Raw genomic sequence first — 14883 nt, 5'->3', positions numbered from 1 at the left:
CTGCAAAAATGAAATAATTAAAACAGAAAACCTTCTGAATTGATTCTGAACACACACACACACACACACACACACACACACACTTCAGACTGTTTCACAGGCCATGAAGCGCCTGGGATTTTCTTAGGTCTGATACCACCAAGCTCATCTCTTCCTCCTGACAAAGTACAGCATCTGCCTGCATCAGAAGTGGTGTGCTCTCCCTGCAACACACTGCCACTTCCTGTGTCTTCCTGCCTTGTTCTTTGCTATTGTCACATCATCTACCTGTCACCTAGACAATACCAACATAGAGAAGATGTACTTTACTGTAATAAATGAGAGCCAGTCATATATAATGTTAAGAGGTCAAGTCATCAATCATACATTTACTCCATGTGTATGTGTACTCTGAGAACTTTTACATGCAAGATCACATTTCCTTCTCACAAGTCAAGAGGAGAAACATCAATGTCCAAGTTTTACAGAGAGAGAAAGTGAGGTCCAAATAAGGTAAAAGTCTTTGATTAAAATCCAGTGAGGTTTCACGGTGGAGCCAGGACTTATACTCAGATGAGTGCACTTGAGACTGGGAGCAGGGGAGTTTTCCCATTATAAGCTCTCGCTCACTGTTAGGAGCAGGGTGGTCTGAGAGGCTTCACAGAGGATGGGTTGGAGCAGAACTGATTCTGCCTCCCTGTCCTCTTAATTTTAATTTCATTGCCTTATTTTTTGGAATAATGTCGCTCAGGTTATTATTTGCCTACATAGCAGCAGCAGCCTTACTATTCTATAGGTGAGAATGGTCTTAAAATGTCTAAAAAAGAATCAGGCTTTGCTTTCATTAGTTCTAACAGTTGATTTAACATAGCCTTGAGCTATTCAAGAGAAATCAGATTCATCCCTGGGCATGTCTGTGGGAAACTGTCTTGACTATTCATAGATGCAAGAGGCCCAGACCACTGCGGGCAGCATCATTTTTTGTAGAGGTGATTCTAGGCAAAGTAAGAAATGGATTTCGCATGACCCCGCAAGAGAGCCATTAAACAGCACTCCTCCATGGTCGCTCACTCTTCTCTTCCTTGGTTCCTGGTTAGAGGTGATGCTGTGGCAACAGCAGACAGGCCTGTCTTCAGGTTCTAGCCTTAAGTTTCTGCCCCCACTACATGTGGTTAGAGAATGGAATCTTGTTAGAATAAGCCCTTCCTTCCCTAACTGTTTTAGGTTCTAAGTATTTCGTCATAGCAACAGTGATAAGAGTAGAGCAGGCGTCTATTGGGCATGGGATTATCTCTCTGAAGGTTGGAAGTTAACATGATTAATAGGGTTAATCATGAGTGTCATTAAACTGCTGCTTTCCAGAGTTAAGGGTATGTCCTTCAACCTTGAAAGATGAGAGGCGGTGTGCATATGAGAGATGAGGGTCACTACTTGGCCTCAATTAGCTTATCATGCTGAAGTCCTAGAAGCTTTTTATAGCATTTCAGTAGGGTATATTTCCATGGAATACTTTTATATGGAATTATCATCAAGGTAGAAAGAGGTAGCTTGGCTGCAGAAAGAGACCCTAGAAAGCAGAGTCAGAACCTACCAAAATCAGAGCAAATTTAATGTTTCCAAATGAGATGATTTTTAAAACTTATAGGAGTATTTAAATAGGCATATCCTTTTCTGATCTTTTCTTTGAAGGTCATGTATGAATATAAACATTAAGAGGTAATATGATCCAAGAGTGGTGGCTCATGCCTATAATCTCAGAACCTGGCAGGCTAACACAGGGGGACTGACACAAGTTCAATGCAAGCCCCAGTTATACAGTAAGTTCCAGGGCTACAGAGTAAGACCTTGCCTTAAAAAATAAAAAGTAATAATAAAAGAGGCAACAGTAGTATGACGTGGGGTGGTGAGCTGTGCATAGGCAGCCTGGTCCCAGTAGAGCTCCTGCTAGACCCAGCAAGTGACTGTTGGTAGGTAAGTAAGGTAAGGTAGGTGTTTGGCCATGCTCCCTGGCTCCTGTTACAACCTTTAGTTACAACCTCCTACACTCAGAACAAAAAGGTTTGTGGCCATCAGTCGCAGTCCTGTAGGAGCAGCAACAAGCTCTCCCACATGCAAATAAAGGTTTCCCCAAGCTCTCAGACCAAGCCAATGAGAAGCACCTGCTGTCAGACTCTGACCCAGCAAAACTGTACATAAGAATCCTATCCAGAAGTATTAGAGGTGTTCGAGAACTACCAGCGCTTCTGTCATTAGAGCTGTAACACTTGGGAAGTGCTCTGCTCTCTGTAAAAGCCACCTAAAGCTCAGCTGCACTCCCCTCTGGCTAGTCGGCCTCTAGTTGGCCCAACCCAACCGGACGTTGTGCAAGGCGATGTGGAGTAACCAAGATGGCACTGGGAGACAGAGGTGGAGCCAACTGCAGCAGTGGAAGACACAGAAATGACTTGTCCTCCCTGATTGCACTCGCTCCTTTTTGCATGAACTCTGGCACCCGGCCGGGCCAGAGATATCCATGGAAAGCCTCAGGTATATAGGCCCACAGTATGATATCCACGCAGCATCAAGGTAATGAATATAGTCAGCCGGCCATATTGCCAGTGATAGTTCTTACCCTTAAATCCATCTACATATTTCACAGGTTTGTAATAATGTGTACTCAGCACAATGAAATGCTCATGTTTACCTCAGTAAAAGAACACACACTCACACACACTCCTACAGAATGTCCTTCAACCTTCATGCATGCACACACAAAACAAACATACACAATAAGTTTAAAATATTTTTTAAAAGAAAATAAAAATGCCTTCTCTGCAAACATCTAAAATACTTTTGATATCTATATACGATATCATAAAGAATCCCTTTATTATTAAGGATTAATACATGCTAATAGCATTTTAGAAATACTTTTGAAATTTTTGCAAACTATTATATACTTCCAAGATACATGTTTTCTTCAACTGCAGGAAACTCATGACACTTAGGAATCTGTGCATGAACCACCCGCCACAGAGACTCTCTGTGGTGCAGAAGCCCAGATCAGTCATTTAGAACAAACCTACATGATACCTGAACATCCCTCTCAAGAGAAACAGAGTATACAGCTTCTAATAAATAAAAGATCTGTTGACCTGAGACTGAGGGCATGGCTGGCTCTTCTGTACTGCCTATTCTGTCACATCGGATAGCTATATCTCTATCTCTATCTCTATCTCTATCTCTATCTCTATCTCTATCTCTATATCTAACTAATCTATATCTACATAAAACAGGATCTCATTTTGTAACTCTGCCTGGTCTAAAACTCACTGAGGACCAGGCTAGCCTCAAACTAATAGAGATTAACTTGCCATACTCTATCTTTTAAGAACTGAGATTAAAGGCGTATACTACCACACCCAGCTAAAAACTGATCTTAAAGACTAATTCATCTCACCACTATCAAATTAGAGCATTTTGCTTGGTACAAATGTTCATAAGGTAACTTATCATTAGTATTATACTAAAGTATCTCTTTACATGTATTTAACATTTCCCAACATTTGAGGATTTATCACATCTCCTTTTCTGTTAACAAGAACATAATGATAATTAAACAAATTTATGTAAATCCAAATACATAGAAAGATGAGCACATATGCCATTCCGTATCTCTGTTGCCCAGAGCTAATTTCCTCCTGACCTTGAGTCTCTGTTCATGTTTTAATGCTTTCACTTTCTACCCTGCATTGTGGAATTTACACATCTATCACATGTCTTCTACTAAACCCGTGCTCTGTTAGATCAGTCCCTAATTTTTCATGGTATTCCCTGAGTTGCCAAATACTTTTCAAATGCATTCATAATCACATGAGTAAATAACAGTGTTAGCCTGCTGAATATAAACAAAACAAAACCCTGTCTTCATCCTTAAAGAGGATGTCTTTGGATGACTGAAGGTGAGCATACCAAGCAGTACTGGGCTGGGCAGGGAAAGTACACATGTACACACATACATGTATACTTGGTTGCACACATACTATATGCACACACACACATACACACACACACACACACACACACACACACACACCAGGCCAATGGAGGGCATCAACTCTGCAACAATGTTACTAAATTGTATGGGTATACTGATAAATTATTCCCAATGATAAGAAAAAAAAGATGTCAGAAGAGTAGAATGAATGTAAGCTGTTGTGTTTGTGTTAGAATTTGTGAATACATTATAGCAATACACCATAATTTTAATAAAACACTTTTGAATACCACTGACCAAATGAGAATTACTAGTAAGTATGTGATACCCATTCTGAGTGCTAAGAGATTGGCTCTTCTACCCAAGAGAGTTGACAGATGCTCAGAAGAGGCTTGTCACAGGTGCCTGATGATACATGATGACTTCAGGCCAGGACAACAAAAAGACCCACACTAAGAGGCAATCAATAACTGAAACGTCTGGCAATCTATTTTTCAAAATCTGTCACAGGAGACCCTTACAAATGATGCATAGAAGGTTAGAGAGTTGACTCAGAGGGTAAGAGCTTTTGCTGATTATAGAGGACCTGGGTCAATTCTCAACATCTGTATAGTAACTCACAACTATGTATAAATCAATGTCTCGAATCCAGTGCCCTTCTGCCCTTTGTGGGCACTGGGCATCCCTGTAGTGCCCGTACATGTATGCAGGCAAAACACCCATCCACATTAAGCAATATTTTAAATCAAACAAGCACTGCAGTATCCTCAGAGGAGCTTTCAAAAACAGTATCTGAGAAGCTGTTCTTTAAAGTCTCTTGGGCACCTCTGAATTGCTTTCTAACTCACCAATAAGAAGAGGCAAGGCTTTGTGACTTCAGTGTCAACTGCAAGAAGACAGCCGTATTGCCAAAACTATTATCTCAGTTGTACAAATAAAGGCATCCTTTCCAAATACATCTTTCTGTCACAGCTTATGGGAAGCCAGCCTGATCTACATATAGAGTTCCAGACTAGCCAGGGATACAGAGTGAAAAGTTGTCTCAAGCAAAGCAAAGAAAAACAAAACAAAATGGAACAAAACAAAATTCTTACTTTCTCCTGAAATTTTTATGTAGTTTGTAGAGAGAAACGTATGTTTTATGGTATATAAAAACAATTTATTATTATTAAAATAAAATGCACATAAAAAGTAATCCTCCAGCAAGTCAAACTATAGTTCTATTATTTCTGAATTTATCACAGAATTCTTGTTCATTTATTAGATTAAAAAAAAGTATGCAATGGGCCATTTGAAACAGTGAGGAAGTGGGAATTATCTGGGGTAATGCATGTCTTGGGACTGAACTCAGGGACTTGTACATACTAAGCAAACATCCCTTACCACTGAGCTACATCTTCAGTTTCTAAGTGTTGAGGTATTCAAGCACTGTCCTGCTTCCTACAATATTGTTGTAGATTTTTAGCATTACATTTCCTCAGAAATAAATGAAACACACAATTTTAAATTGTGTAAAGCAAACAGATACCCCTCTACTGCAGTGGTTCTCAAACTTCCAAATGCTACATCCCTTTAATAGTTTCTCATGCTGTGCTGACCCCCAACCATAAAATTAGTTTACTGCTACTTTATAACTGTAATTTTGCTACTGTTATAAATAATAAGGTAAGGTAAATCGCTGTGTTCTTTTGATGGTCTTAGATGACCCCTGTGGCAGGGCCATTCAACCTCCCTCTAAAGAGGTTGTAACTTACAGGTTGAGAACTCCTCTTATGCCATAAAAGATTAAGTGTATTAACAAATAAATAAACAGGTTTTTTTTTGTGTTTGACAGGGTCTGATGTGTCCAGGACTGGCCTCAGACTCATTCTGTAGCTAGGTTCAGACCAGTGTGAATTACATAGTAATGCCCAGTCTCAGAAACAAAAGAGACTAGGAATGGAATTAAAGAAAATGGACCACAACTGATACATTATTTTGATAAAAGTAATTTTGTTCTGGTTGTAATTCTGTAGTAAAATTTGAAATGCTTCCTAAGGCAACATCTGATGCTATGTTTACATTCCCAGGCAAGGCAGAGAAACAGGTTGAAATGGAGGCCTCTAATGTATCCCAGAATTTGGTAGGTTCATCTATTTAAATACATATGGCCCTTTCAGCTTTCCAAGATTTAAATGCCAGCATAAACTTGTGACATTTTTAATACATAGTAATTAAAGATAAATTCTGCACCGTGGTCTTTAGGAGAAATTATGTGCTAATCTAATTCTAGACCTTATCCTAAGCCCAATGAAGTAACAGAAAGAATGGTTTTTAACCAAAAATGTCTTTCAGAAACCTTGACATGAATCATAATTCAGTTTAAAATCTGACAAAATATATTCTCAAAAAAAAAAAAAGCTGAACCTGAATTGTGTGGAAGGAAATATCTCAAACCCCAGGATATCTTTAGGCACATCAGAAAAATTCTCACATATTTCAACACAACTGTCATTGTCTACTAAATTTAGAAAATTACTACAGTTTTACAAGTATAGACTATTCACAAATACATTTTTTCCTTTGATTTAATGAGTCTTGCCAAGTAGAGCTGCTATCTATATTTCAAGTCAATTTAAGAAAACCTGATTTTTTACAAGCGGCATTCAAGGGAACTGAAAACATGAGGCTTTGGACTCAAAGCCACGCACTATCTGTCTTCACATGATATGAAAGGGATGGTGACCTCTGGGACCATATTGATCTGCTTTTTAAGTCAGCATTCCTCTGTGAAATTCTCCAAGCCACTCCTCCTGTTTATGTGTTTTAGTGAGCAGCTTATAAATGCCACTCTGGAAAGCTATAAGACAGGCTGGAGAGATGGTTCAGTGGTTAGGGGTGTGTATTGTTCTGCAGGGATCTAAGTTTGATATCCAGCACCCATGTAAACTTCCTATGACTCTTATTCCAGAGGATCTTAAAAGATAAAATGAATCTTTTGGGGGCAGGGAGCATCTCCTATACACCCAGCTGAACCTCTTCCCTGCAGTAAAGAAAACACAGAATCCCAAAACATTCTCTGTCCTCTCTCCTAGGACATGGCTGACTGTCTAGGAGCTTCCCTGTGGTCTGGGTTAGCATAACTAGATTCAATCATTTGCATCCACAATGTGATACTCCTCCCCTTTCAAGGTGCTGACTCATGGAGTCACATGACTGTGGGTCCTATCTCCATCTTATTGCTTGTTGATGAGCAGCTACTCCCAAAGCCAATGCCTTACATAGCACAATTTGGCATGAATTTCTCAGCCTGAAGTAACAAAAAGACTTGTGTACACCTAGACAGTAACTCAAAGATACTACTAAGAGAATAGCCCAGCACTGACCATGATGTTATAAAGACACAGTAAACATTTAAAGTTTCATAAAAGAAAAAAAATCCAGTTAAAAAATTGCAGCCTCTCTATTTAAACCTACTATTCTCATCCAGCCTACATAATGAAACCAACTAAGATACTCATTTTGAATGTTAATCCCATATTCTGCCCATGTAAATTTAACTGGAACCACAGGGACCTTAGGCTGATGGTTTTAGTAAAAAGCTCTTCAGGAGGAGTCTGAGTCCAATGTTTACCTGCAATTGAGGTCACATATTATGGTGTGTGTGTGTGTGTGTGTGTGTGTGTGTGTGTGTGTGTGTAATATATTGGAATTCATTGGAAGTTCTCCAAGTTGAGTCTAATGTTCAACTGCAGTAAGTAGATGATCACATCCATACATCCATACCCACATATCTACCTACATGCCTATATACATACCTATATACATATATATTTGCATGCTGAGGACTGTTAACATGTTCTTTAAAGGGCAATATTATAAATACTCTGGGCTGTTCAGGACATTTAGTCTTTACCACCTCATGTCAGTTTTGAGCTATGGCCACAAAGCAGCCATCAACAACATGCAAATGAGGTGTGCACCTGGGCTGCAATACAACTTTATTCATGAACACTGACACTTGAAGTCTGTATAAATTAGTACATGTCCACAATATTGCACTTGCATGCTTCCTCAGCAATTTGAAAATGTAGAGACCATTCTTAGTTCACAGGCCACGGAAAATCTGTGGCAGCATACACTTTTTTAAGCCAGTTCACCCCGGGACTTACACACACACCGACTTAGTGGTTTCTCAAATGTGTGGGCAGAGACAAGGATACCTTCAGATTCCAGTTGTTCTAGGCCATAGGAGGCAGCTGTATTTGGGCGGCTGATGGACGGACTAGTTCCTCCCTCAGAAGGGAGTGCTGGAGAAATTGTGGGAGCCTCCATAGTCATTGCAGGGGGTGCCACTGGAGAGCCCAAAACCGGTATGAATTCTTCGTTTGGCCCAGTGATTGTATCCAAGAGATCTGCCAAGCCCAAGAGACAGGGATAGACCCATAAGATAGCGAGGAAATGTTAACATTCGTTTTGAAAGGCAAGAAACCAGAAGCACAGTAAATTCTATACCTAATTATAACTTAAATTCATCTCTTCTTCTCACATCAACCTAGCTACACACAGGCAACATTTCATCATCCTGAAAAGACAATGCCTCAAATCATAATTTTGCCTTTAAATTTTAATCTCCCACTCATTCTATTGACAGTATAATGGATGGTGCAGAATTTTAAATGGGGTTCATAAGCCAGACAATTGAATAAGAATGCTTTAAATACCAGAGAATACTTTGGGTAGACCAAGTATGCTTCACAAAATCACGTGGAAGAGTCCCGGTCTGGGACTGTATCTAAAGTAGACTCCACTTCAAGCATCCAAGTGAAGCCCCAAGCTTCCCACATCTAAAGAATCTACAATAGTAGCTTAAATCATCAGAATCTTCCCAGACAGATTTCACACAATTACACCTTTATGAATCACAATCTCTTTGCCCATGAAGTCAGAGGGAATATATAGTTCGCATAATACATAGCTACCAAGCCCTTATGGGTATATAAATTGGTGCAACAACTATCATGAAAAGGAGACATTGGCTCTTAATGCTAAACACGAATACATCCTATGGCCAGCAACTCATTACCTAGGAGAAATTCCTTCCCATGCCTGATACTGTACATGCAGAAGGGTGGTCATAATAACAGTATTCACAACACCTATGCTCAGAAATGCCCTGCATGCAGACAGCAGGAATGCAGATGAAGAATGGATGAAAACTAAGATGTGTTTTCATAGTGGAGTATGATACAATGGTCAGAACAAAAAGCTGTAAGTTATTTGGCCACTAGAACAGTAGGTAAAAAATGGTAAGTTCCAAAAAATTCATCTGTAGTACAGGATTTCTCTTCAAAAGTTAAAAACACAAAAGTTTAAAATGTTGTAGTAGTGAGTACAGATACAAGAAACCAGGAGATAGTGTGGACTACAGGAAACTATAAAAAGAAAATTGATAATGCTGGTTATCAGGAGAGAGACACTGAAGCAAGTGTCCTCAGAATTCATGAAGGTTATGATCCGGACTCCAGCAGTGAGTTGTGTGTTGTTTTGTTTTGTTTTAGGAGGATTAGGGACCTGGGATGAAAAGTTTTTATTTTATTGGTATGTCTCAATAAATAAATAAATAAATGTCATCCTTACTTGGCTAATGAAAAAACAGAGAAATATATATATATATATATATATGTGTGTGTGTGTGTGTGTGTGTGTGTGTGTATGTATATATTCTCCATTTCTTTATATGTATTGTAAGAATAAACATATAATATAAATATATATGATATAATATAATTTAATATAAATATGTATGTGATATATATATATATATATATATATATTCTAGAGATAAGTAGATATTACTGAAAATGAATAGAGGTTTACAAAAGTTTAGAAGGTTACCTGGGGCCACAGTCTTAGACAAGGCCAAAGACGGATTCAAACTTAGTTCTTGCTATTTTTACGTTGCCCCACCCTGGCTCTTAGGTGGGAGCCCTCAGGAGGCTTAGACTTGGGAACCAGGAGAGGAGTCTGCCTCATCCATTGATGCTACAACACATTTCTACAAGCCAAGAGAGATGACCATCTTTCCAGGTAGGGCACATGTGCATGCTGGTGAAAGGGCCAGCTGCCTCTCTCATTCCAGTAATTAACAGTAAAGAGCCACACCCCTCTCTCAAACACTGAGCCCACACTCCCCTACTGACCTTCCATAGAAGAGGTAAGTTTGAGAGACACAGGGACAAGAGTGGTGGAGGCTGGAGTGGCCAGAGACTCCCATCTTCTGGACAGCTCGGCATCACCCACTTCAGCAGACACCGGAGGGAGCGATGGCAGGCTCTCTTCAGGCTCCCCACTGCCTCTGGGAACCTCGATGGCGGCCATATGCTCTTGTGTCACCACAGGCAATGTGGCATCTGTTTCTTGAGTGGCCATTGTCATCTCTTAAAAGGAAGGAAAAAATAGACCAAATTCCTATATATCAAATTAATTATGAAATTAATAAACTGAAAATGGCAGCCAGTTCTTTCAGAGACTAGACCAACAAAGAGAACTGGAGAGTCAAAGACCAGTAAGAAATGGTACTGTTGCCGCTCGGAGAGCTGAGGAGCAATATAAGCCAGATATAAAGAAGTTAATATAAAAAACAAATAAACAAAACCACCTAGAATAAAATTGAAACAAGATAGGAAGACAGCTAGCTGAGCTTCTCAGACATATTTGAATATTAACTGAATCAGTCTGTTAAGAAATAAAGTATACATAACTAAGTCACTCTAAAATCTTTCAGAAGGAAATATTCATGCTCACATTTGCACATGTAAAAGAGGCAAAGAAAGTTGGCATTAAAAAAAACAATAATTACAATAACCAACTAGTGCTTTTAACTTATCCTTCCCGTATGTATTAAAGGAGAAGGACAGTGATGCCAAGCATGGAGCCCTCTCTTCAGGTGGTTCAGAGTGCATACTACAGTGCTAAGTTACTTGGGTCTCAGTTTTGATTTAACCACTCACTAGCTTTGTGATCCTAAGCTAATTAATTGGACATTTTTTGGCCTTCAGCTTCCTTAGGCATATTTGATCATCAGACTAGCCTGACTATTATCAAACCCATTTTAGTTTTTAGTTTGTATCTGTAAAAGCTGAAATAAATCCAAAATATCATAATATAAATGTAATGGTGTAATATATGTAGGCTAGGGACCATATGACTTCATGTTCTAGAAACATAAGTACTATGGAAAATTGAAGTAAAATTCTTGTTTAATCCTACCTAACATCTTCATGCTTTTATGGGCCCAACTCACATAATGTCATTTTAAAAAGAGGTTATGCTTGGTAGTAATCCCTTTATTTTAGTTTCTACAGGTAGGTAGATCTCTACACTTTTGAGGCCACACGGGGCTACATAGTAAAAAAGTCTCAAACTTTAAAAAGTTTAAATACAACTTACAAAATATTTTCTGGAAGAATATTTGAAAATTTACACTTTATGAGTCCAGTCTTCAGAAACTAGAAGTTAGCTAGTAGGAGTCTGAGCAACTTGAGATCCTATCTCAAAAACAAAAACAAAACAAAACCCAAATAGATACGTAAACTATTCAATTTTACCTTTATTACTTATCAAATGACCATTTTTACCTTTATACGACATCTCAACAAAACATGATAAACATATTATCAATATTTTGGTTGATATTTTCCTCATGTATAGGTTATATGGCTCAGGTCGTATGATTTTCACATTCTGAAACAATTTGAAATGAAAATACATAAAGTCTCTTTACATAAAGTCTCTCCTCCTAGATGTTATCATAGGACTAACAAAATAATAAAAGCATAATCCATCAACAGCAAATACTGGAGTTTTTATCTTCTAATATTTAAAGGTTGGGGGCCAGAAAAAAAAATAGAAAATTCAGAATGAAATCTACTAATGATTTTTAATTTCTTTCCATATTATTTCTAGACAACTTAGTTTTGGGTTTATAAGGTCAGAAAACCAAAGTGGTTAGTATCACTAGATAAATACTCACCTAATAATTTTTGGTGAGAAATATAAATTCTCAATGACATCCAAATAAGCATCAAATATTGTTATTAGACTACTTAAAATATAGTTGTTTCTTTCATACTTTCACAGGTTTTTATATATTTTCATGACAAAAAAATTGAAAAATACTAAACTACATTAGTTACAATGCTATTGATATATTGGTTGAGACTAATGCTTCTGGAAGCTGCCCAGCAGATGGAGAATGTTCTAAAGCTTCCCTGGTCCCTATCCAGGAGACGTCAGCAGTAAGCTTCAAGCAAAGCAACTGAAAGCATCATTACATACTGCTACATGGCCCAAGGAGGAGTGGGTCTGTGCAAAATAGTGCACTATGGATTGGTTTATTGCTTATGCTAATTGACTTTCCAAATAACACAAGAATTCGCACATCTGTGTGTGAGATGCTGTGGCTCCCTGCCCCTAGCTGGTTCTAATTGGTAAATAAAGGCTGGGCAAGGAGACAGAGGCGGGACGTTGAGAGTCCAGGGCAAGGAATGGGAGGGAGAGGAGATTACCATTGCCAGGGAGAAGTTCCCAGCCTGAGGAGTATAGGAGAGGCACAGAGACATTGCCAAGATGTAAGGAAGGGCCTAAGGTTGTGGCCCACGAGGGCAGCAGGCCAGGGTCTGCGGCAGCCAGGATGGAAAGGAGGTTTTAGTAAGTAATAATTCAGGAATATCAGAGGGGAGAGTGTGTTAGTAGTAGGAAGGTTTGGAAGTGGCCCAGCTGCTGAGCTGCTTAGGCATTTTAAAAATAAGGCTGTGTGTGTATGTCTTTCATTCATGAATCCAGAACATTTGGGTGAATATAGAGGAGGCCTGCACACCCACTGGGAAGTTTAGAGTGGACTAATTACCACTTAAGTCAAAAGATGAGGACCTCAACTTATGTACAGAGTATGATTTTAATGGAAAATATATGATTTATTTGAATACTCTGTCTCTGATTAAAATGTGAGTAATTATTTCTAAGTCATCATTAACAGGCAAAATATCCAAATGGAAAACTTTCAAATTAAAAAAAGCTTGGAGATGTTTTGTTATTTTAATTCTTTAGGTTTTTACCTTACCTTTTAACATATGTCCTGCTGTCTGCTGTGGCACGGACTCATACTGAGAGGTAGAAACTTGAGTCTCTGAGGGGAGCTGGGTTCTAACCTTCTGGGTGGATGCTCTGAAGCCTCCTGAACTTGGGAACAGCTTTGGAGTGGAAACTTCAGGGTCTTCTGCCAAACTCGTGGGAGTGAAGGACATGTGATGGGACAAGGCTGGTGACCTCTCATCCCCTAGAGCAGTTACCAGGGCTGTTCCCAAGGGTGTGTCTCCTGGGAGCCCTGGAGCCACCTTTGTAGCCACTGTGGAAGTGGGGCTCTCCCCAGTCCCCTCAAAGCTCTCATAGGTCCCATGTGGTGGTTCTGTTCTCACTTGAGTCTCTGCATTGTCTCCTAGCTCTGGGGGCCTCCCCCGACTTATGCTCTTAAATTTAGTGTCATCCCACTCCTCACTGAAGACAGAAGAGACTGGGTCAGGTGTGCTGCCACTCACTGTGACCTTAGGGTCCCTCAGAATACTGCCAGCTGTTGGCTCAATAGTCAGGACATTCTTGGGGACTGTCACCAAATACTTGGTGGTAGTGCTCTGCACATCATCAGCTGCCATCTCTGAGGGCCTCTCCCCATCAGGCGCTGTGTTTCTTGTGGAATCACCACCAGGAAAGGCAGTAATTCCCGTGGCTGCATCTGCTTTGATTTTCTCAGGTTCTTTGGTATTTACAGAGGAAGAAGGTGAATTCCCTAAGCTAACTGCTTCTTGACTTTCAGTTGCAAACAACTGGTTATCTAAGTATTCCAAGGAACCATGTGTTACATCTGTGATCCCTTGTACAATAGGCTGGGTGCTTGAACTGCCGTAGGGTCCCTCCTGGTTAGGATTCAGAGAAGAAGGTGAAGATGCAGCAACAGTTAGCATGGCCTTGGAAAGGCTGTGCTCTGTAGACATTCTGTCAAGCTGCCTGAGGCCATGCTCTTCTTCACTGACTGAGACCACTGGCTCGCTGGAAGAGTAGATGCTAGGGCTGGTAGGATGCAGAAGCCCAGCTCCTGGAAGGTGGCTCTCTTTGTTGACAAAGAATACTTCATTTAATGCTGTCACTGAAAGCTCTGAAGGCAGTACCATTGGAACTTCAGAGGACATCTGCTGCATCATGTACTTTGGAGCAATGGAGATGCTTTCTTGGTCATCTGTGTTCATCTTCTGGGACTGCTCTCTCTCTGCATATGCATGTCCTGTCTCCCTCCTTCCCACCTTTGGGAAAGCTCGACATCCTGTAGCCAAGGTGAGGAAGAGAATGCTACAGAAAGCCACATAGGTGGGCAGCAGAGGTGATCTGCTCATAGTGGATGGGAAAAATAGGCTGAAGGAGTTGACAATTCCAGTAATTGAGTCCTGTAGGCAAACAAAGCACATCACACTGTCATATGGATGAATTACGTAAATAATCTGCCTTATCTTAAACCAGAAGTACAATGATCTCCTTGACCGCCTCACAGAGAAGGGAGGTAATTGTTCTATTTCTTTGTACCCTTGAGACATGGGTAACCCAGTTCACTTTTCCCTGCTTAGTTCTTCAGCTGATTTGACTTGAAGCTCCCTGGAAAAAGCTATTGTTTACTGTAGAAATAGCAGCATATCTCAGGGATGGAAAGTTAATGTTACATATTAACGTAAAGAACGTTTGTGTTGCCATAGTCTGCACAATTCTGTCCTTAAAACTCCTGTGAGTTCTAATCATAAGGATGGTGACGAATGGATGATAAATAAAACTGGGGTCCCTGTGAAAGAGCCCTCAGACATCCTGCTCCTTTCTGTCTAGCTTGTGAGAACATGTAAATACTG

General features: G+C 39.8%; 1 protein-coding gene across 1 annotated transcript in view; it reads right to left on the bottom strand.

Moving 5' to 3' along the window:
- The window catches only part of LOC127690777 (armadillo-like helical domain-containing protein 4), a 112445-nt gene extending 97865 nt beyond the window's left edge, over window positions 1-14580 (bottom strand). The window contains exons 1-3 of the mRNA XM_052190301.1: window positions 13059-14580; window positions 10138-10374; window positions 8158-8349 (exon numbers count right to left, since the gene is read on the bottom strand). Of these exons, the coding sequence (XP_052046261.1) occupies window positions 8158-8349; window positions 10138-10374; window positions 13059-14580 (1951 nt within the window). The remainder of the gene's footprint in view (window positions 1-8157; window positions 8350-10137; window positions 10375-13058) is intronic.
- Between the last annotated feature and the right edge of the window lie 303 nt (window positions 14581-14883).

This window comes from Apodemus sylvaticus, chromosome 8 (genome assembly GCF_947179515.1).
Source record: "Apodemus sylvaticus chromosome 8, mApoSyl1.1, whole genome shotgun sequence".
In the NCBI taxonomy this organism is placed as follows: domain Eukaryota; kingdom Metazoa; phylum Chordata; class Mammalia; order Rodentia; family Muridae; genus Apodemus; species Apodemus sylvaticus.
The sequence above is the reverse complement of the archived record's forward strand: the minus strand, read 5'-3'. Positions and strand labels throughout refer to the sequence as shown.